Source organism: Anomalospiza imberbis, chromosome 15, assembly GCF_031753505.1.
Source record: "Anomalospiza imberbis isolate Cuckoo-Finch-1a 21T00152 chromosome 15, ASM3175350v1, whole genome shotgun sequence".
Taxonomy (NCBI): domain Eukaryota; kingdom Metazoa; phylum Chordata; class Aves; order Passeriformes; family Viduidae; genus Anomalospiza; species Anomalospiza imberbis.
The window spans coordinates 2,716,090-2,740,169 of NC_089695.1; the positions used below are offsets into that span (position 1 = coordinate 2,716,090).

General features: G+C 41.6%; 1 protein-coding gene across 1 annotated transcript in view; it reads right to left on the bottom strand.

Annotated features, from left to right (window-relative positions):
- The window catches only part of LOC137482898 (protocadherin alpha-2-like), a 100,029-nt gene that overhangs the window by 25,348 nt on the left and 50,601 nt on the right, over positions 1-24,080 (bottom strand). Inside the window, exons 2-3 of the mRNA XM_068205530.1 lie at positions 14,215-14,273; positions 11,999-12,087 (exon numbers count right to left, since the gene is read on the bottom strand). Coding sequence (XP_068061631.1) covers positions 11,999-12,087; positions 14,215-14,273 — 148 coding nt within the window. The remainder of the gene's footprint in view (positions 1-11,998; positions 12,088-14,214; positions 14,274-24,080) is intronic.

Here is a 24,080-nt window from a genome sequence, read left to right on the forward strand (position 1 = left end):
ATGCTGCAGTCACAGGGTTTTAGAGAATTCATCCTCTACATGTGACTGAAGACATTTGACTCCAGGCATTTGGCAGGGACACTGTTACCATGAGAGTCTGTCTGCTTATATTGTGAGAGATGACAACAGGAGCGGTCTGAAATGGTGCAGTCTGGACAATTCAGCTGCTGTAGTTATTAATTATGACCACTTCACCCCCACTGTGGGTGGGCAAGTTGATTTACCACCAAAATGACAGACTCTTGCTCCTGGGAGCATAAATCACAAATGCAGCACAAGGTAGTGAAAAGCAGAGAGCAGGAGGGAGGAGAATGTACTTTGCAAATCCTGAGATGTGTTTAATGCATAGTGTTCCTTGGTAAAGAAAATTCCAGTTTGGATTTTGGTTCTTAAAAGCAAAGTTCTATGGTCTACAGGCAGAGTTTGAAGGAAAGTTTGGGGAGAAATAGTTTGTTCTACATTTTTCAGTATTATGATAATATGTTTATTATTTATTTTGCCATTTTTCACTCACTGCCTTTGGTCAAAACATCTTTCATGTTCTTCTGTCTTACAACATTCTTCCTTTAAACTTGGCTACCACATTCAAGTGATTATGTGGAACAAAAATATCAGAAAATTTAATCAAAGGGACTAAAGAAGGCTTATGCCTTTCCTGATTGTTTATAAGCATAGTCTGTGTTCTGGATTTTCAAGTGCCTCTCAATGCATTAAAAATCTGCATATGAAAAAAATGCTGAAATGACTTGAAGATCAGAGCTTGCATCTTGGAAATAATTGTTTATTTTTTCAAAGTTTGAATAATTTCACTAGAATAAGCTATCCAAAAGCTCAGGCACTAGGCCAAGGAGGTGTGGTTACAGGATAAGGCATAACTTCAGGCAAAATCCCTTGACCAGCTCAAGTAACCACAGGGACAAATGCAGAGAGGGAAGGACAGAGGACTTCTCTTGCCCTTAATTGTCTAAGTGAGTTTAAGGAGATTAGCTGCACAATTAGGGATCTAATTAGTGCCACTCCCAGCCAGGACAGCAGCCTGTTTTCCATGTGCTTCAGTATTATACACTGAGGTCTGACCTATAAATGGAGTTTGAACTCCCTGTGCAGCCCCTCAAATCCCACCTCACTCCGTGCTACAGGACAGTACCCACACCAGCAGAGAGTCTGGGAATCCACGGGCACAGGATCTGCTTGTCAGGAAACAACTCTTGCTTTTCCAAAAACTCCTTGACAGAACAGCCCAAAAAGAAGTCATGCAAGAGAGGCATGAGATAGAACTGGGATACAAACAGCAAATTGTAGAAGGGCTTGGGGTGGAAGGACCTTAAAGCTCACTCTAGTTCCAACTCCCTGCCATGGCAGGGACACCTTCCACTATCCCAGGCTGCTCCAAGCCCCTTCCAGCCTGGCCTTGGACACTTCCACAGATGGGGCAGCCACAGCTTCTCTGGGCACGCTGTGCCAGCACATCACCACCCTCTCAGGGAAGAATTTCTTCTTAGCATCCAACCTAAACCTATTCTCTAAGTTTGAAGCCAGTCCCCCCTTGTCCTCTCACTCCACACTCATCCTTTTGAAGCACTTATCCTGTTCCTAGTAACCAACTCAAGAAAAAGATTAAAAATTTCATTTCATCATAGTCAAACCACTCTCAGTCAGGTCTGTTCTAGCTCCAGCCTCCAGAGCTTTGTTGTGGGATGAGCTGCTGCTGTTCACTGCTTTGTTCTGGTCACCTCTTGGTATCTGACCCCAGCCCTGCATGCTGAGAGGGGACACCCAGGCTGCACCAAGTCTCCTGTGTTCTCTGAACCTGTTATATCCACCTGTGCAGACAGAAGCAGAAGACTCTTTTTCTCAGCATAAACACATAGGAACAATTTCCACAAGACCACAAAGGGTTTCTGGTGTGGCTTTTTTCCTTCCTAATCAACCGGTTGATTTTGCTAGTTTGCGTGCATGCTAAGAGGGGATGCTTTTAGGGATGGCTGACTGTAATTATATAAGACAAGAGCAGAGAAGCTGCATTCAGATTCATTTCCTCCACAGCCAGAGCCTTGATTTTCTGAGAATTAAATCCTCATAATGAAGGGGAAGCCTTTGTGTGCTGCTATTGCTGTTTTACATCTCTCATTGCACCCTTTGAGTGCACACAAGTAATGACTGAATGATTTCAGGGTTTAGCTCTTGGAGTAAAATCAGCATCTCCAGGTCAATGTTACATAAATAGGCAGAATGTGTGCTGGTAAAACATGCACATATTGCTTTCTCTGCCTTGTGCAGCCCTGTTCTGGGGTCTCAGTAAAACCAGGACACAGCCAAGAGATCAGAGAGGTTCACAAGAGAGAAACATCATTATAGAATCATGGAATGGCTTGGCTTGGAAGGGGCCTTAAAGACCATCTCATTCCAACCCCCCTGCCATGGGAAGGGACACTTTCCACTGTCCCAGCTTGCTCCAAGCTCCATCCAACCTGCCCTTGAACACTTCCAAGGATGGAGATTCACAATTTCCCTGGGCAATTTGTGCCAGGGCCTCACCACCCTCAAAGGAAAGAATTTCTTCCTAATATGTAATCGAAATTTACTCTGTCATTGTGAAGCCATTCCCCTTGTCCTGTCACTCTGGTAGAGGTCTCTCTCCAATGGCCCAGAGGAACAGGCAGCAGCCCCTGCCTGCCTCTTTACAAGCAAGGCTTGGGAGCTGCTAAAGGTCAGACTTCACAGGCAAAGGGCCTGTGAGCACGGCACTGAAGCAGGAATAACTGCAGTGTTCAGGAAGTCCGGACCTTATGGGCTCTGCATGGCTCAGCAGCTGGAAAGGAGCAGGGAAGGAGAGCCCCAAAGCAGACTCACAGTGCTGCTGTTCTTCACTCCCTCCTGCTGCACTGAGAGCATTTTGGGCCAGGTGGCTGCTGCTCACCATCCCCACAGAGCACTCTGTGATAAAAGTAATTTTCATTTTCCTGGTTTTCCTCTTTTTAAACCAGGATAATGAACATGTCCTTTCCCTTGTGTTCCCAGACTTTGTCTGCCCTGCTCATGTCAGTGGCAAGTTCCTTGAGGCAAGGCTTGTCTTTTGCTGTTTGTGTGGGCTTTGTGCAGCACCATCTGACCTGAGAGGCACTGCCACACTCCAGCATGAACAACAGACGCTGAAGCAATGCCTGGTTACAAAAATAAACACATGAAAAATACATTTATGACCCTTGTGTACAGCAAAGTGCTGCACACAGGCAGACATCCATTAAGAGAAGATTCAATATCACAGAGTGGTCTGGATTCCCTCAACGTCTTTTCTTCTTCCACCACTTGCAATATAAATACATCCCGGACCAGAATTTCTTAGGATTACTTAGAAACATCCTTATTTTATCCATCTGTTTTCTATCAGATAGTGAATTGCATATTGCAAGAGATAACAGGGTTAAACTTCATCTGGGATCATAAATATCAAAGGTTGTTTTAACATTTACTTGACTATATTTTCTTTAAAAAAAACTAAACAAAACAAAATTAAGCCCACAGCAGTAGAGAAAGAAATAAAAAACAACTCCCAAACCATGCACACAAAAGCGAGGCACAACAGGGAAAAAATAAAGCAGCTGTAAGCTCAAGTGGAAACAATTTGATTACCATCAATTCCCTGAAGTACTGACCAGATAAACACTTGTTTAGTTTATAAGTTCTGACAAGATCACAACCCAAGGTAGCACAGCAGCAAGGGAGTGATTTTTCTGTTTATTTATTGAAACTGCTGAGAAAATAATAAAGACAGGAATCAAAATCCATGTCTTCTGTGTAGCTCCAAAATATTACCAGTAGGCAGACAAGGCAAACTCACTGGTATTGTTATGAAGATCACAAAGACCAACATGCCTAAAGCAACAGACAGTGAAAAAGTTGTTTAGATTTGAAAATCCAACTTTATTATATTTATAAAATAATTTCCTATCAGATGTCTAAGAACTAATCACCTCATCTGGCAAATGTTATATTTGCCCCCCATCCGCTTTTATTTTTTTTGGCTCAGTTATGAAAAATATTTTTATTTTTTAAGTGCAAATTTAGCGTCCATTTTGAGGAAGCAAAAAGATTATTACAGAAAAGAGTGAATTAAATAGACAAAGAGCCATTGCTATTAAACTTTCTCCCAGTGCCTAAATATAGAAATTATAGCCAGATAAACTGCTTACGTAAAATCTCTTTATCACTTCTTAAAATGATGAAGTCTGGAGCTGCAGCAGCTTTTGCCCACAGTTTCAGAAGACTTTCTTCATATTGTTTAGTCACAGAAAACCTCTAGCCTTTTTCCCCCTTTACTCTTATTTCATTGCTGGTTTCAGAAATTTTGCAGGTCCCCTGGGTTATTTACATCTCAGCTGGAGCTATCAGTCCTGCCTTTAGGAAACCTGCATTGAAACAACCACCCCATGTGGGGATCAGAAATTGGACTTGATCTCCACTTGGGAAAATTCAACAACTGGCTCCAGTCAGGGACAAAGTGGTCCTAATCCAAAAGGAAGGATGCACACACACAGGGACTGGACTAAATGATGCACAAATGCATTCTGGGCCTAATGAGAAAGGGAAATTCTCCTCACAAATATTTGCAGCAGGCGAAATCAAGAATTTGCCATAGTAGATGAAGACATAAACACTTCCAAGACCATTCTCTTTGACAGTCAAAATTAACACAAAGTCTTACTCAAATATATGAAGTCAAAAAGACCACACAATTTAGAAGTTTCCAGCATTAGCCTTTTCAAGATTCTGATGAGTCCTATCCTTTTTTCCTTACACTGAGCCTTCAAGGACCAAGGTATTAAATCTCTCATCCATGTAATCTCATTTAGTTGGTACACCCTGCTGAAAAATAATGGACCCCTTGATAAAGATCACAAACACTATTTCAGGTCAGTCATGAGGGTTTTGCAGCTAAGAGGAAAATAAATTAACAGAAAGTAAATTTAACTTTAGCCAAGTCATGACTGCAGTTTCTGTATAATATTATCTGTCATCCCCTCCTCTCTTTGCTCACTCAGCTGAGCAGAAATCTAAACTAACCTATTAATTTAACCTATTAATTTACCCAGTCCTGTCTCCAAATATTGAAAGTCCAAAGTGCTGCTTCAACCACAGTTTGGATGGGATGAGGCCAATGAGTTGCTGGCCTTAACAGTAATCAGTTTTTAAAAAATAACGATCTGTATGTCAAGCTGCATCTGTCATAAAAATATGTATTTTGGACATGATTCTTTTGAAGAAGTCCTTTTGATTTCAAAATGTTTTTCTTCAGTCCAAGAAGCATTTGAAATTCTCAGTCCTCTCCAGCTTCCATCAGGCTGTCAAAATGAGAAGCATTTATCCCTGAAAATTCTTAGTTCAGTATGAAATATTGAAAAGGTGATGTGGGGCCAAGCTCGTGACCTACATTTCAACATTCCTGAAATAACAATACAGAGGGGAGGCAGTGGACAGATGAGCAGGAAGAGACCAAAGTCATTAGATGAAAGATAAAAACGAAAAATTAGAGAGAGAGAGGTACATACTTGGTAAACCAGATAGGTAAGAAGAAAGGAGTGAAAATGGAATAAACAGAAGTGGAAAGCCAAATAGCAGGAAGGATGCAGGGAATGTCCTGGGAATAAAATGTTCTGGGAGCAGAGGCAAAACTGAGGACTGTACATCATGTAGAAGGTCTCAGCAACTGGCTAGAAATGACTCGAGAATTCAGTGACCAAAATCTAAACATAAAATAAAAGAAAGGGATTTAGCCTTTATATCCCTTGCAGATTATTTCTATTTCAGTTTGGACAGTGCACTGCATCCACACAAGCAAGCTGGCATGATTTCCTTCCTCAGACCCCACTGAGCTGATAGATACTGCAGTTTCAAATAATTACTTTAGTATGCTTTAAGGGCACGATTTTTCCATGATTCAAGAGGCTGTGAACCAAATCTCTGTGATACTTTCCTACGAATTCTTAGGAGCTGCTTAGGACCTTCATTTTGGGAATTTATTAAATCACTGTTTTGAAGACTAATTTTCATGAGAAACATAAATAACTAGGCTGTTCTGTATTCCCCCTCTTCTGTTCTTTAAAATATTACATATATTATCACAGTGTTTCTCAGACCACTAAAGATATGAATTTTAGGGCTGATATTTGGCTTTCTATATATTTCTGGTTTTGAAGGTTGGAATTATGAAATTCCATAGAAAATTGGTTATTAATTTAAAAAATAGAGAGAGGCTGTAGATATGCACAGCCGCATTTTCTAGCTCCTTCCATTTTAAACAGCTGCAGCATTCTGCAAGGACCTGGTTCTGTATTCTGGGTTGCTAATTAGCTATTATCTTTTATAGCTTTAATCAATGAACTGCTAAAACTAAGCCAGAGCAGTGCTGTTATTTGTAAATTATCCTTTAACAGTCTCAAAGAAGCAGCACACTTTCACCCCCTGCACATTCTTTGCAGTGACTGCTTGATGAGTCTTAATCACACCCTTTTTCTGTAGGTGAGGAAGGTCATTTGAAGAAGGAGAATAGAAATTCACTGACATTTCAGGAAAAAATTGTCCTCTACTTACAGTCACAGTGTAAAGCTGCATCATATGAAATATGTTACAACTTAGGTCTCATCACTCTCTGAGCTATTTTTTAGGCTCTTTCTCTTTAAACTGTATTTTTAGACGACCAATTCAGTGGCCAAGAGCTTTGTGACAGTACTGTGGGGCAGCTTCTCCTGTAACGCCTGCCTGATTTCAAGACCAGTGTCTGTTGTCACAGTGAGACTCAATCCCCCCCCAAAACACTTTCCATTCCTTCTGTGCTGCTGTTACATGGACTGAAAGATGCAGACAATGTCAAATGGTTATTCCATGAAAAGAGCAACTGCAGTGCAGCTCTCTGTCCCACTCATCACAACCTATCACCCAAGCCCAGCGTGCCAATCTTCTTTCCAGTGACCTATGCTCAGTAGTTACTTCAAAATCAACACTGCCATTCCCAAGGCTATCTGCCTCCTGCAGAACTTCCAGCATCCCTTCCAACTGTTTCTCTCTACCAGATCCTCTGCGCTCACTTTTCTATACAAGATTTTTACTGGTGTGATATGGGAAATGGAAAGATAGAAACTTCCACAGACGTTGAAGGGTTTGATCTGCAGCCTTGGGAGAAGCTTGGATTGATGTAAAAATAAAATACACAGATATTAAGCAGAAAAAGAATAAACTTATGTTCCTATAGTTGTAAGTAAGAATATGCCTTAAGTAAGAAAAAAACTGTATTAGTAAGATGGTGAATGGTTTATAATGTAGGGGTGTGGTTGTATAGAGTTAAGCCTATTGAATAAAAGTATCCACAGTGCAGCAAAATTAAGTAAAGGTAATTGGTTAGAAAAGCAAAATAAACCTTGTGGCATCTATCCCTTGGGTTAGAAAGTTCTACATTGTCTTGTAACTAAGAACTTGTGACAATTTTGAGCTATGGCTGACTGCTTGCTCTCAAATCTCATGACCTCTGAGACTGATGTTTACCTGAGCAATCCATTGTTTTTAGCCCAACTGCGGTCCCATCCCTTCATTAAATAATAGTGTCCCCTCTCATGCCCTTAGGTTTCTCTGCTCAGATCTCTTCTCCTTGCACAATCATCCTATTCTCACAGTTTCATTGGAATGAAGTATCTTTTTCAGATATAATGTTCTTATTCAGGTTGGATTTACTTTGCTTGACATCCAAATTAGCCTGTGAAACAGAGAATGGGAATGGCACAACTAACAGTGGATAATTGTAATGATTTCTTCCCCTATCAAGGCATTCTTGGACATTTTTCTTAAAATCCACACAAGAACCCCTGTCCTTTCTTCACAGTTTTCCCATAGTCATTCTGTTCACAACACCTTACCCCAAACCAGCAGTACTGAACTCACTAGGAAGACTGACTTGACTTTTCAGGAAAGTTTGCTTATTTGACATATTTACAGTTGGTTCACATTTAGTTTTCTGAATTAATAACTTATTCTGCATATCATGCCCCACCAATGGACCTTGTCTGCATTCCAGGTGATTGCAGCAGGAACCTTCCTCTGAGAGCAATACAAATTTATTCCAGAGAAACTGTAGTTCCCAGTGTTAACCCAGGGCAGTCTAGGAGTATATGGACAAGGAATATCCCTAGCTAGCATGGCACATGTGAGAAGGTCACAGACAGGAAGTAAGAAACAGCAGGAAAAACAGAATAAAACCAGGAAAGTTGTGAGATACACAAATCTCAGAGGACAAATGCTGAAATATTCAGATTTGGGGTGATGAGATGCAAGAAGCTTTGTATAAAGGGACTTTATTTATCCTCTGGTTCCACCTGCCTGCCATGGGACACCTCCCACTGTCCCAGGCTGCTCCAAGCTCTGTCCAACCTGGCCTTGGACACTTCCAGGGATCCAGGGGCAGGCACAGCTGCTCTGGGCACCCTGTGCCAGGACCTCCCCACCCTCACAGGGAAAAATTTCTTCCTGCAGTGCTCCAAATCAGTCCATGATGGTCTGTCTGCTGTCCTTCTGTCCTTGGGAGAGCCCAGGCAGTGCAGACAGGTTAAAATAATGGCACTGCATCCAGCTCTGGGGCCCCAGAACAGGAAGGACATTGACCTATTGGAGCTTTAAAAAACTAAGTTACCACATCTCCTCCCCAGCTAATTCCCTGAGAAAAGGAATAGAAATAGCAGATATATTTAGAAGAATGTTACCACAGCAAAATCAGAAGTACAAAATTAGTGTATTTTAGGATGGCATTTGCCTAGGCAATCCTAATTCTGTCCCTTGTGCATATTTATAAGGGTAGACACTGAAATCCTAATTTCCTGAAAGTCCATGGGCTATTTGACATGGACTTCAGAGATGCCAGTATTTCACCCACAGCTTCACCTACACTCTTACAAATTTCAGATGCAGATCTTATCATGAGATCCTTTCCTCTTTTACAGAGCTGTCTGAATGGAAGTCTTTTATTTTCCCCTCTCTACATATGGTGTGTGGCCCAGTGCCTTATTTACTGCACACATATAAAGTCTACATTGAATACAGGATTGGAAATTTCTCATGACTGTTTTTCATCACAAATCCTTATTGTTCTCCTGAATCTTACATGTGCTATTAAAGCACCTTTAGACTGTTTTTGTCTAGCAAAAATGCATTTTGAAGCATTTGCATTACACCACTGCTGTTTTGTAGATTGGAACCAGCAACACAGAGAGATACACACAGATTTGTCTAATGCCTACTAACTCTAAGCTCTGAATCATTCATAACTCTGATTTATTCAGATATCTTCGGTGTTTTATGTCTAGAGCAAAATTTCTGTTCATCTTAGTTTCTGTTATGAACTCTCACCATTTTTGCCAATCAAGCTCCATTTATTCTGAGTTAGTTATCAAAAAAACAGAGTTCACTCACATTAGTGGTCATCCAAAGTCTGATAGAATTGCCAAAACTGCCAAAGGACATACAGCAGAAACCAGAAATGTGTCTTCATTCCCTGATCTCACTATCTAGCATGTGGGGGACTAACAAGATGCCCCAGAGAGCTAAACTTAAAGCCAGAGGGAGTTTGAACCTTCTTGTCCCACCTCACCCAGAAGTCTCCCGGCTGCAAACCTACAATTGGTTGGACTGGTGCCTAAGAAGATGTAAACACAATTTAAAAAATGCCACATCCAGATTCACTGTTCTTTGCATCGATGAAATATTCAGTAAAGTCAACAGGCATGCTGTCAGTCAAATAAGGACCAGGTTTTGCTTGGGCAACACATATTTGCTGAAAAATGTGTGATGATGTTGGAGTTCAGCTATATATTGGGAATTAAGGATTTACTGATTTAACACTTGACTTGTTATTACAGGTCTTGAACCTAAACCAAAAAAGGAAAGAAGCACTGAAAGAGATATCTGTGGGAAACTACAGGCATGATTCTAAAGCAGTGGTAGTAATTTGCTAAATATGTGGTGTAGTGTGCCTACAAAAGCTAACACAACATTTAATCCTGAGATTTCTCCATGAAACAGTTTGCTATGAAGGACATCTTAAAGCTTTTGGTTACAAAGAGAGGAGAAGAATATTACCTGAATCCCACTACAAAAAAAGAAAAAGTCTAATTAATGTAGTATTAGGGTCACTAATCACTTGGGAGAGGACAAAGACAAAACAAAATAATCTTCTTTGTGCTGGGATGCATTCATTGCACAAGTGCCTCACAAGTCATGGAAGGAAGCAGCAATAAGAGCCAAGGGCTACTGCTGCTCAATCAAAGGGATGTTCAGGTTCCCAAAGCAAGTCTAAAATGACAAGACCCAAAACACAATAGCAAGCAGGACTCCAGATAGGGGAACAGGGCTCTGGGACCCAAATGCTGCTGGACCTCCTCAGATGACAGAACCATCCTACCTTTGCACTTAAGTTCTGCTGCTTGGAAATTGGCAGCACCAGCATGAAAACATCTGGGAGAATGTTTGTGTCCATGTTGAACTGGGTATGAGGCAAAGCACTGAGTGTTCAGTCAAGGATGATCAGCGCAGCCAAAAGCCTGAGGGAAGCCTTTGCAAAGGTTGGAGTGTTCTTGTGGTGACATTTTCAAATGCAAGCTCAACAGTCACACACCCTTCATATTCTGCAAAGGCTGTGTGTTCCTGCAAAGCCTGCAGCAGAAGGAAGGGCACACAAACCCCAGCTGATCATAGCCTAGGGTTCCATTATATATTAAATTAATTCCCAAATCTGTTTCTGCAAACAGCTCTTCTGCAAGACCAGTGCAGGTTTTGCTGGGCACCATTAATTTGTGGATGTTGTAACTTGATTGCAAATCCTCAGGTTGTTCCTCAGCCCTTTATACAGGTGAAATTCACATTTAAATAGAAAGAAAGGTTTGCACCAAAAAGATTAAATGAAGTAATTATCATTTTTGCTGCTGGAGACCCCACTGCCCAGCATTTGAGCTGCCTCTGTGATACGGGCATCACTCCTCATGTCAATTCCTGACTGAGTGCTCACAGAGCTGCCATGCTGGGCTCACCACCCTACACAGGCATCCACTGAGTTTACAGTTTAGTTTGGACATGGCTGAAAACAGTGACTGACTGCTCCTCTATGTCTCTATATTACTCCTGCTCCAAAATCAAAAATGAGAATTTTTTTTTTCTGCACTGAAAAACATGTAGGTGGATTTTTTTCCTAAACTCCACAAGAACCTTCTGCCAATTCTTATTCACTGCTGTGAAGTCATCAGTCAGTGACAGAGTAAATGAAGCTACATTCTAAACCATGCTTTTTGTCAATTTATTTTGACAAATAAATAACATTTTAGTTTCCATCATCATGTATTAGTGAATGAAAATAGCTAGAAAAAAATTAGGTCTGATTTCACCACAGAAAAGTAAAATGAGAAGAGACATTCAAAGAGACTTCCTGGCTTTGTAAAAATAACAAAGGAAAAACTGATAAGCTCCTACCCCAGCTTTACAGCTCTTTTGAAATGGAGGGCACATCAGCTCTGGAATACACACACCTGAATACACACATCAGAACGGAACCATTGTTCCATTATTCCATTACACAAACCAGTAACCTCCAAAAGCAGGGTGAAAGCTGGGATCAGGGACTCTTATCTCCAGTGCTCATCTGAGACTGAGTAAAGAAAAAGATGTATCTTATTCTTTATTGTTCCACTCTATTTCGATTCCACAGAATAATTTACAAGAACTTTATATCCAGATCACAGAATATTCTGAGTTGGAAGGGACCCACAAGGATCATCATGTCCAGCTCCTAAGGGAATGGCTCATATCTCACCCAGGGACTGAACCCACAACTCTGGGGTTCTTAGCACCATGCTCTGACCAGCTGAGCTCATCTGATATAAAACACAGGAAAAAGTAAATAGCATCAGGAGGTCTACTGCAGTTAACATCAGACCTTCACAAATATTCTGCATTCTCACATCCTTACCTGCTGTAGCACTGGAGACTGTTGGCCACTGCTGATCAGGCCCTGCTGCTCCTCCACGCAGGACTCCTGCCTCCTCCATATGCACAGCACTGGGTAAGCAAATATCACAGTTGGGTTACACAGTTCCCTTCTGCCCTGGACTTCACAGCATTTCCCTTTCCTGCTACTTTTTAAAATTCATAGCTATTTCTCACTGTGCAGCTACTCCTACAGTATTGCATGATGTTAGCAGCATGAGAAGCAGCTGTTTTGACTTGCAAAAAATACCTTTGATTATTTCCTAAAACCCAGTCGTGGAATAACTTACAAAATAAACACACCTGCAGGACACTTCACTCTCATTGACTGGGAGTCACTAACAAGGAAGTGACACATCTTTGCTATTAGGATGTAGCAACATTAAGCAAATGATTAAAAAGTTGGATTTAGTTCTGAGCTTCTGTCATTATGCCATTTTAACAAATCCCACCTTCCTGGGTTACTGCACATTTCTCGTGAGCAATTCCAGAAGAGAAATGCATTTTCTCAAATGCAAAAACTAATACAGCCAATTTTACAGTGTCACATCATGAGCACTGGGCATCAAAAGCACCAATTTGCACCTTACATGGAAGGAAAAGAAAAAACCTGCTATTTTTAGTACAAAACCAAGCATCATGTTTATATGCTGTTCCTTAAGAGAAACAGGATTCCATGACTGTGTCCCTGCCTCTGCTCACTGGCTTCACACTCCTTTTCACACTTCCAGCTGAACTTAAGGGCCAGTTTCATCCAAATGTGGCAGACACCAAGGGCACCAAATTTCTACAAGTTTTATGAAAAATCAGCATTTAATGAAAACCATCAACTGGGCAGGGCACACAGGCTCACAGTCTGAGATTTCAGGTAAGGACAGGGGCTGCTGGTGTGAGAGAGCAGAGGAATGTGTACAATTTCCCAGAAGGGCCCCATTAGTCTTGTGGGATTAAAAAAAAAACTCTTACTTTTCATTAATTTTTCAAGTAGCTTCAGATAAGATCTGGCACTTTGTATAAAAAGGAATGTGGATCCACAAGAGCAGGCCTGACTCAGGACCAGCAGATAAGGTGCTCAGGTGGGCAGAATTCCTTCTTCAGGGTCTGCTCCCCAGACTATTCATTGATTTTGCAGTTATGGATTACAGAATAATTGAAAGTCACAGCAGGAATATAAAAGAAAGAAAACAGCTTGCCCAGTAGGCCACAAAGTCAAGCTTGCTCTGTCTTCCTTTGCTTTTGGTCCTTGAGGTTTAGATTCCTTTTTACACAGCATCTCAAAGTCAGCTGGGAGTCACTCTGTGTTCTCACTCACATGAAGCACAGTGTGACTCTGAATTTAGGACTTCAGTCTCATAAAAACCCTTGGATAAAGGTACAGCACCACTGCACCAACAATTCTGAGAAACCCATACAATCCTGCACTTTGTGATGCCACTAGGAATGACTGCAGCCTCAGAACTGCCTCTACACCTGTACAGGAATCTTATTCATCACATCAGATTACACCTGAACATAGAACCAGTTTTCTAGGCTGCTCAGGGAGAGTAAAAATACTGTTTGATTTAGGCTCTACAGATGCAATTTTAGTATAATTCTGTTTATCCAAGTGTTCTGAATAGAAAATTATAGCAGAGACTGCTTGCGGTATTAGGCAGTGGATTTTCAAAGATGTCTAAAGAGATTTGGACAAAAGCCTCACTTTTCCTTCTTTGAAAATCCATCTCATATCTTCAAAAAGTCCTTTCAACTGTATTAATCTTCTTGATTGCACCATGTGATTAATAAACCTGCTGCAGGAGCAGCTACTTTTATGGTAATGAGAAACAAGAAGATGGAAATGCAGACTGACTGTTGAAAACATCAGCACTCATGATTACAGGGAGCTTTAAAATAAACAAAAAGTATATATTGACAATTAAATGATTCAATAATTGGAACAATTATGCCTTGACAGTCAATGGATACAAAAGCAGAAGGTAAAAAGAAAGAACAGCACAGCTCTACAGCAGTGCAGTAACAGCATAAGATGCAAGTCAGACTGAATCTGGAGCATGTGGAGATTGGAAGTGACAGCAGCAGAACTCAGGTGCTTTCCATCTCAGCATGGATATCATCAGTCTATAGCATCAGAAGAAACTTTGTCCTTTTCACAGAGGAAAAGGTCAGAATTCCCCCTCTCTGGAGTAACACCACACATACCTTTGCATTCCTGCCCTCAGGGATGCAGAGTAGCGCCAGTCCGGATTGGGGTGTTTTGGCTGTAGAAACAAAAGCCCAGGACAATGCTGTTAGTGGCAGTAAAACATGCTAAAAAGCATCTGCATCTGGCTAATTTTGTCAGAAAAACCTATATGGATATAGTCAATTTTTGTGAATTGCCAAATCTTCCTATAAATCGAAAGAAACTTTCAAATGGGCACACAGGGAGTGGCTGTGCAATAAACTTGTCTGCACGCCAAGGCCTGTGGCTAGAGATGATCTCTGTGGAACAACATTTAATGCTGCAAACTGCTGGAAAGTCATTTCATACATTCATCAACATTTTGGGCATAGGATAAAAAAAAAAATCAGAAATCCAGAAAATACATTGTTTGTTTACCTGGTAAGGTGAGGAAACTCAAACTCCTGTACTGAATATTATCTGCCTGAGGGGGTATGAATGTGAGGGGACATGGGGCAGTGAGGTTTCTGCTGGAATTCAGTGTACTGCAGAGGACTGCAGTGGATGGTATCAGATTTGCAGACTGCAGCAAGTCTTTTATTAAGGACAGACATGTCCATAATACCAAAACCTATTAGATTCTCCATATTCATGAGAGGGCATAAAAGGTAGAAGGGGAAAATAGCCAGCAATACCCTTTGACCAATCAATCTCAGCATATGCTGATGTGCTGCAGCATGACTTGCTAAATAAGGAGATAATTAAGAAATCCTCTGTTGATAAAAAAATTGCTCCAGAAAATAGTTTTCACATTGTCAGGGGACTGTCATTGTAATTTTCAACTACAGCCCATGAGTGCAAGCTCAGGTGTCTTAAAATTAAGCCCTGAGGACATACCAAGGTTATTTCTCAGTATACTAAAAACATTATTCTGTAGGTGATAGTGTAGTGAGTGCTTAAGTTCAGGCACTGGAATCCAAAGACAGAACTTATATCCAAAAACATAATGGACTACATTCATTCATTCCTGATGTGTCTTGCACAGTGCCAATCACACAAATAATAAATGACAGTAATGGTTTAATTCTCTTCAAATTATTGGAGGCAGATCAGGAATGAATTTGACCCCATTACTTGAAAGAGAAAAAGAAAGTGTTGAATGTTCTGAATTATTTAAGGCCAACTCTGTCTTTCCTCTTGAGGTTTGGCATATGCTTTTCCCTGGATCAATAGGTTTTATTCAAACAAAAATGGAGCAATTACAACTTACAGTATTGCTCCATCACCACACTTCCCAGGTCCAGCATCACTCAAGGCTGAGATGCTCTTGGATGATGCACATACAAGTATTCTTTATGGTCTGAGTTACACAAAAGGGAGGAGGAGGCTGCTGTTTGCAGCCACACATTAAACATCTGTGCTAGCAATTTCCTTCCCATTTAGCCCCCTGTTCTCTGTCATGCTCAGGTTCTGCTGAGTTTAGCAGAAAGTGGTTTGACAAGAAGCCCATTATGCATGGTTCTAGTCTTTTCTGATTAATTCCATTTTGGCCCCAGTCCCAGGGATGTCAAAGCAACTCTAAAGTCAAGCACGTTGTAACAGTCAATGAAAGAGGATAGAGAACAACACACACTGACCAGGTCCTCTCCTACTTTGTCTTTCTTGAGTATGAAGGGTGCTGACACCAGAAGATTTGTCTTTCCTTCTGCTGGGTTTTTTTTTATAGCAGGGGAACTGCTGGACTTTTGTTCTATTTTGCAGTTTGAGAGGTGCAGGTTATTAACTCGCACAGGCTTGTAGGCAATGTGAGGAGGAGGAATCTTACCACAGTCCCAGGCAAAACACAGATGAAGTGGGATTACAGGAAAGCACTGAAAAAGTCTGACACGGGTTGGGTAGGAGTGAGAAAAGAGGAAAACAACCACTCACTCACAGTACATAGATTTTTGGGTTTTGGAGGAGAGCTTTCCAGCTCTTGAGTAGAAGATAAAAATCTAGGTTCTGTTTGCAATGGGACATCAGATCTTAAACAGGTGATGGTGGCAGGAGAATCTCATTACTTAGAAATTAAACATTTTTTCACTTCACATGCACGGACCAAGACTCCTCATGTCAATAACAGAGAAATTAAGAGACTGGTGTTTTCAAGGGTTACTGTCCAGAAGCTCTGGCATCTTGTGGCTATTCCCAAACAGTTCTCTCTTTGCTCTGACTCCTTGGGTAGGGCTTCAGTGCTGCTCCCAGAGGAGCAGAAGAAGGAAGAAGGAAACAGGATCAGCAAAATGTACTCTGGAGGTGGAACTATTGCCACAGTCAGAGGCTGGGGGTATTTTTAACTATGAAAAAAAAAAATCAGTATCTGTGACTTCTTTTTAAAGTCATTAGAGGAAGAACCAGAGCACAAGGCAGTTGGGCAGCAGCCTGCCTTTGTGCAGAGCTATTTTCACCCAGTTTTACCATGTGTTTGCTGCTTGACTGGGTATTTTCAAAGCTCAGCAAGAGGCACATTTATCCCACACTTGTGTTACCACAGGTCAGTGTCCTGCAACTGACAAAATCAGTGAAATTTCTATTTTGTCAGCATAACTGGCTTCTCCTTTGTTCTGCTACAGACTGTAATTCTTTCAGTTTCCATGGCCATAAGAGAAAAGTTGTTTCAATACATCTCTAAGTGAGCCTGGACTAGAAAAGCAATAAAGTATGAGCAGTAACAGAAGCTGAGCACAGCAGAAGCAGCAAACCTATTCAGTAATATCTCTCCCCAGCTCAGCTGCAGAAGTGCTGCTTCTTAGAAATCCCTGAGGAATTCACAGCCTACAGGCCTGGGTGGTTTATATCTCTGGTTAAGAACAGTCCACCTTCACCAAAGCTCTCCCTGAAACCTGCCAGGACAGCACCTCAGAGCAGAGCTGGCTCCTCAGGTGCCCAGAGCAGCTCTCAGTGGGCTCCTCTGCAAAGCCCTATCACAGATTTGGCTGTGGGATGTGCAGTGTGTCCTAAACCAACCCCACCAGGACAAGGTACGGCTGTGTGAGTGCACAGAGGGAGCACAAAGAGGAACACAGGCTCTGAAGGGGTCCAGGTGCTTCCCAGTTGTAAATCCCCACATTCTCACAATGTCACACAATGCTGATGAATACAATATTGTTCCTTTTACCTCCCCAGCTCATTACAAGACTCTGTTTATCACAAGCCAGCACATTCTACTAGCTTGAAGTTAATTTTAGTTTGCCACTTTGCTCAGAGATTTTTGGAAGCCACGTAGCAGGTCCAGCAGTCCTGTCAGTAGGTGAAAGAAATCCCATGATCCAGCACAGAAGTAATCACCCATTCTCTTTTCTCCCATCAGCTGCTTTTTCTGATTCAGTTACAGCACATCACCATTATAGTGTGAGACAAGTCAAAATCTATCCAGGTGCCTGTAGAAGGGGTTGTCACTGCACCTCATGCCACCAGTTTGCTCCTGCTGCTTCTTCCAGGCACCAGACTCACATTCTGCCAGCCACAGAACCACAGACATCAGTGGTGCTGGCCATAAAGAACCAACCCCACTGGGAAGTCTGATAATGTGAATGTATAATGTAAAACAGAGCCATCTTAGGAGCAAGAAAGCGCCTGCAAAATGTCACACAGTAGTTTTCAAGTGGGTTAACTGAAGAATTGTTTCATTGGTTTGTGGAGAATAAATTTAGTTGAAAATGTATTGTTACAAACATTTTCCTCAGCTCTCTTTTTTACCTAATACAGTAAGAATTTCTCCCTGGGGTAGAAGAAATTTCTGATTTTTTAAAATATTGCCCTGATCCCATATTCAATGGATCAATGCAAACACTACCTTTCACTTCAGTGCTTGCTAGAACAAAACCTGCTTGAGGTAGAGAAGCATGAATCAACTATTTACAGTTACCAGATGCTGAGACTTGTAAAAACATCCTGCTTCACTCTGATTTGCACACAAATGCACAACAGAATGACATAAGGTATATTTATCAAAAGGATCTGCTTTGAAGCATTAATAAAAGCCTTTTAGAACCCCTAACCACATAATGGTCTGCTTATTTCCCAGTCAGACAATGCTGACAGGTATGAGGAAACAGAGGCTTCTACTCATGCTTTCCTTCTGTAAATGTTTAGAATTAACTTGATGTGGAGAACAAACTATTTAAAAGTGTGTTTCCCTTTCAAGAAATCAAAAAGGAAACTGGAAAAGGGTGTAATTCAAAAGCCCAAAGTCTGGGAATGTTCATTTGCATTCCTAACTCTGAGAAAACTGAGGCGAGGGAACAGACAAGTGCCTCTGTAAAGTACATTTAATGAGTTCCAAGAGGAGGAAAACACCTCTGCTTAATCTTGGATGCAGATTTCTGCTGGCACAGCAGAAGCCTCAAACCCAGCACCTGACTGCCCTGAAGCACAGAGCACTGTCCCTGCTGAGCTGAGCAGCCTCAGACACTGCCATTAAACAAAAGAACAAACATTTATAGTTAACCTTTTCAATGTCACCAGGGCTGGAGAATTTCTTAAAGGCTTAAGTTCTTGAACTGAGATTGTAAGACATTCCACCATTAATACCTTTAAATCCTCTGAGATAAATCTCCTGGACAGACTGCTAAACAATGCTGTGGGGTTACTAGGTTTAGACACTTCAAAACAGGCTTGCATTTAAAGCAGTATCAAAATGTGTTCAACTCAAGTGTTGCTTTCTTTTTTTCCATGTGTTTAGCAAGCTAGTTCTGAAGTGAAAAATTCAGAGAAAGAGACTCAAGCAAACAGTTGTAACACTCCAACGGATCTCCTGGGTCTTACCACCATCACTGTGCAGTTTTTTTCACTTTCTTGAAAAGTGTCCATAGGGTAACACACTTTATTTCTGACCAACACATGAAACATCATATTTTTTCATCCACATGTGTCACCACACAAAAAAGGGTACAAGGAAATGTATAATATAAAAGAGTTTAGTTCTATCAAGTAGCCCGACTGCCTGCTCCTAATTAAGAATGTGCCAGGCTGCCTTCTGGGACAGAAAACTCCTGTTAAAACATTTTGGTTTGATTGTTATTTCCTGCATTGGAGGGAAAAGGCTGTCATGAGATGCAAGACACGAGAAATGAGCTTAACTGCACAGGATGTAAGAACAAAACAGGAAAGATGAAAAGAAAAACCAAGGACAGACACTACCCAGACATCGTTCAGCATCTTCACAGGAATTTGAGGAAACAGACTCCAGACTAAAGCACTGAAACCCTTCCTGAAAATGACAGATCATCATTGCAGCAGTGCCCAGTAACAAAATCACAACTTCTTACACAACTTCTTCATAGACTGCACACCCCTCTTTCAAAAAACAGGAGTCCAGGCTGCCCATAACACACACAGCACCAGAAATGAAGCCACAATATTTTTCTATCCCTTTATTTTGCCTACACTGCCTGCCTGGTCCCTCTGCAGTAGTTATCTGATGAGAGAGCAATATCCATTAACCCCGCACTGCTACCCTTATCACCAGCCTCCTGACACCAATAACCATGTCCAAAATTTGCTGTGCAGCTGCATTAGTACATTCCCTCTTTTACAAAACACCCTTGGTCTGAGTCTTACTTATCAACCCATAAAGGACTGTGCAGGTAAGCAGGGTGAGCACAGAAGCAGCAGCAGCTATCTTGCAGAAACAAGCCTCCATTCCACCATCACAACACTGGCAGTAAAAAAAGGAATAGCCACACAGGAGTCAGAACTTCACCAGGTACAGAAAAGCCCCCACTTAAACTTATTGCACTTGTTTTCACTTCTACTGTATCCTTCTAATGACCCAATACAGTCAGTCACAACTTAGTGTAATTATTTGCATCTTTGACCTTACCAGTAAATATGAAAGGAACTAAGACTTATTGCCCCAAATGTTACTGAGATTAATCCCAAATAACTTGGAAATATTTTTCCTCTCACTGCATAAACAACATTTTTAAAATATTAGCCACTGTGAAACCTTAAGTATGATTATCTGTGCATAGCAAACCCATTCACCAGGTCCCATCTTCATCAATGAACGACCAGTAGAAAATCAATTTCCAAAAATTGTGTGGAAGAAAAAAACAAGAAAAACAGTTCACATTATCTAAAAGTAACACACAGATCAGAGACTGACTTTGTGAATTGGTACAAGGACAATACTGCCTTGCTATGCCTCACAAGTGAAGGCACAGGCTCTTAAAGGCTGATTCAAAGTTCACTTTAACTAAAAAGAGAAACACAGTTCTCTGAAAATCTAATAATACAAAGATGATTATCCTTAAAATGTAGAATTCAGTGTTGCTAAGCAATTGATGGCATCTTCAGTGCAAAAGCTGAGCTTGAAACAGGAGAAAGATATGACTTTCAGTGTGTAATTAGCTAGGAACTACTCGTTAGTGAGTGCCATTACATTCAGCCATTTCCTCATGTGCAATGGCCTTGATGCATCTTCACAGAATGTCCCACCACAGGACAGGTTAAGCAGCAGAAAGCAAAGAATTTGTGATGAGTATAACTTGTCAGAACTTCACCTCTGCTTAAATCATACAGAATGAGTTGAATAATTGATTCCCCTTTTGGATGACAACTCCACACAGGCAGCATTCATTAGTTGGTTCTATACATTTCTCTACTTTTGTACTCCAAGTTTGGGCTGGCTTTGCTGCCACTGCCTGATCTCTGCTGGTAATCAAAGCTTGCTAATTCCTTGCATTCAGTGGAGTGAGTCTCAAAATGTGATAGGAATCACTTTGTTAAACTGATTTCATACTGGTCTTGCATCCAAAGTGAAGTCATTTCCAGTTAGTGCTTTTCTTCTTGCACACCTCCCACCCCAAAAAATCAGCTATGAAATGTGTGTTTCACTCGTTGGTTCCTCAGCATACATGCTTATAGAGTATGTCCCATATTCCCTCCTATATCAAACACGTTCCAGGCATTTTATTACACTCAGAAAAATGTTAAGATACAAAAACTACAGAGAAAGAGAAAAAGCACTTCCCCTGTACCCTGCCACTGTGATTAACAGAAAAATAATGCATTAATTTTAAATGGATTAATGTTGAATGGATGATCATTACTCACTAAAAGGATTTTTATGGAGACTTGCTGGGCCTTAAGATATGGGCATCTTCAAGAAAAACAGCTGCTAAAGATGCTAACATCTTCATATGTGAAAAAGTAGAAATAAATAATAAAAGAAGTAAATAAAAAAGTAGAAATAAATGAGTGCTATTTCTGTGGCAAGATTACACAAGGCAGGCTCCTTTCTATCCCACCAGTTATTTCCCTGACTTTCCCCTGTCTGGGGCATAGTATACATTAATGCACAAACTGATCTTACACCTGCCACAATTATGGGATACAAACAACACACAGTAATGGCAATATTTTCCTTTTGTGCACCAGAATTAGTCTCTCCTGTGACTGCTGCTGAGTTGAGTCCCAACATGTGTAGAAAGGAAACTGCACAGATCATGCAAACCACACACCAGCTGCAGGCTTCCTGCACACCAGCATAAAGCAACCATTAATTCTTCACTGTGGGAAAACATTGCAAAGGTTAATACACGGCTGGTCAAACCATAGGTATTAAACAATTTTCAACAGCAACCCAGCAGGCTCGAAGTTGTCACTCTGTAACTTAATGATGGTGACTTGCTGTAATTCTCTGCAAAGATGTCACTGGGTTGTCACAGGCTAAAAAGCATAAAATAAAGCACTGGGTAGAACAGACATTATCAGAGGAGGGATTGCAGTTTTTAGACAACTAAAACACACTCACATTAGCAAGATCCTTGCAATAATATGCCTTTCTTAAATTCAACAGATTTACTTAGGTGGGAAGCAGCAAAGCAGCAAACACCCATAACTGCCATGTTATGGTTACCAAAAGTAACCTTTTGATTTCAAGGCTAATCACTGATTATTTTTCCCCCTGCAATATGAGTTTTCCCATCAAAACTGTAAGATGAGATATGTCACTCCTTAGCACTCTGTAGCAGCAGGCAATTTTAGACAGGGAAGGATGCAATACCCAGTACAGCATTTTCTGCAGAATTTAGGTGAATCTCGAACAACAGACACATAAACTGAACTTACCAACTGCACCCTGAAAACCTCAGTATTTACCTAGAAACAAAATGCATGGCATAGATTAGATTCATTATAACCAAGTTTCAGAGCTGAGTGTCAGCAAGCCCCTAAGGGAATATGCTTCATCTGAGTTTTCCAGTTGGAACCTCTGCCTGAGTAAAGATTTGCTCAGAGCACTGTGCAGACCATTTACCAAGGTAGCCTCACCTCATTAGGAGTAATGGAGTCATTTCTAAGTATGATCAGGTTTTGTGCACTCTGCCCACTTTGTCCTGTCAGATGCCTCTCAGTCACCACTGCAGAGGGACCAGTAGTTCCTGTTGGGCCACAGGTATTGTAAAACATGAAAGTGTCACTTCCCGATCCTGCAGTCAGGCAGGCCTTATAGCAGTAGGTCTTAGTGAGAGACCCATTGCCCCTCACTTCAATGAAATGGGGCTGTACTTTTAAACCTTGGGGCAATCTAGCATCAATGTTGTTGTTGGCCTGCTTGTACAATTCAGCAGGACTCCGTTCTCTGACCGTACAGCACCCTGCACAGCAGGAGCTCCCATACAGACTGTATCTGTAGCACTTGATGATAGAAAGCCCAATGATTGTGAAAAGGAAAACGAAGGAGATGGCGCTCAAAGCGATAATGAGATAAAGAGTGACCTCTGAGTAATTGCTCGGGCTTTTAAAGTGTCTTCTTCTATCAGGGATGATTTTGGAAACTCTGTCCACCACAGCAATAGTGATGGCTACTGATGAGGACATCGATGGCTCTCCATTGTCTCTCACCTCCACCGTCAGGTTGAAAGTAGGTGTGCTGTCCTCCCCCAGCTTGCGAGTAGTCCTAATCTCCCCAGTATGGAGCTCTATCCTGAACAAACCCGGATCTGAGGTTTGCACCAGGTAGAAGAACAACCAGGCATTTTGTCCTGAGTCCCCATCAATGGCTATAATTTTGGTTACCAAATATCCAGCATATGCCGAGCGTGGGATCATCTCCAGGGCTGCGGAAGTGTTGGTTGAGGTAGGATACAGAATCTGTGGAGCATGGTCATTCACATCCACCACGTAGATATAGACAGTGACAGTGCTGCTCAGTGGTGGGATCCCAGCATCCTGAGCCTGGACAATGACCTGGAACTCCCTCAGTGTCTCATAGTCAAAGGACCTGACAGCATACATGTTGCCACTGTCAGATTTAATGGAGACATAGGAAGCAACTGGTAGCCCTTCAATCTCTCCATCGAGCAGAGAATAGGACACATAGGCATTTTTGGCGACATCTGGGTCAGTGGCTTTAATAGTGCACAGGAAGGCTCCAAGGGGGTTGTTCTCAGGGATGTAAACTGAGTACACAGGCTCCTCGAAGCGTGGAGGATTGTCATTGATGTCAGAGATCTCCACATGGATCACCTTCTGGGAGGACAGAGGGGGGCTCCCAGAATCAGTAGCAGTAACTGTGATGTTGTAGGCTGCTGCTTTCTCGTGGTCCAGTTTGCCCTGGGTGACCAAGGTGTAGGAGTTCTTGAAGGAGTTGAGAGTGAAGGGGAGGCCAGGGGGGATGCGCAGGCTCACCTGCTTGTTCAGCCCTGAGTCCTGGTCAGTGACACTCATCAGGGCCACCACAGTTCCTGACCTTGCATCCTCTGGTACTGGGCTGTACAGGGAGGTCAGCTGCACTTCAGGAGCATTATCATTGACATCCACAATGTTGACCAGCACCTTGCAGTGCCCAGCCATAGAGACGGGGCCCTGATCAGTGGCTTGTACATAGATCTCATAGGAGGATGCTTCCTCATAGTCC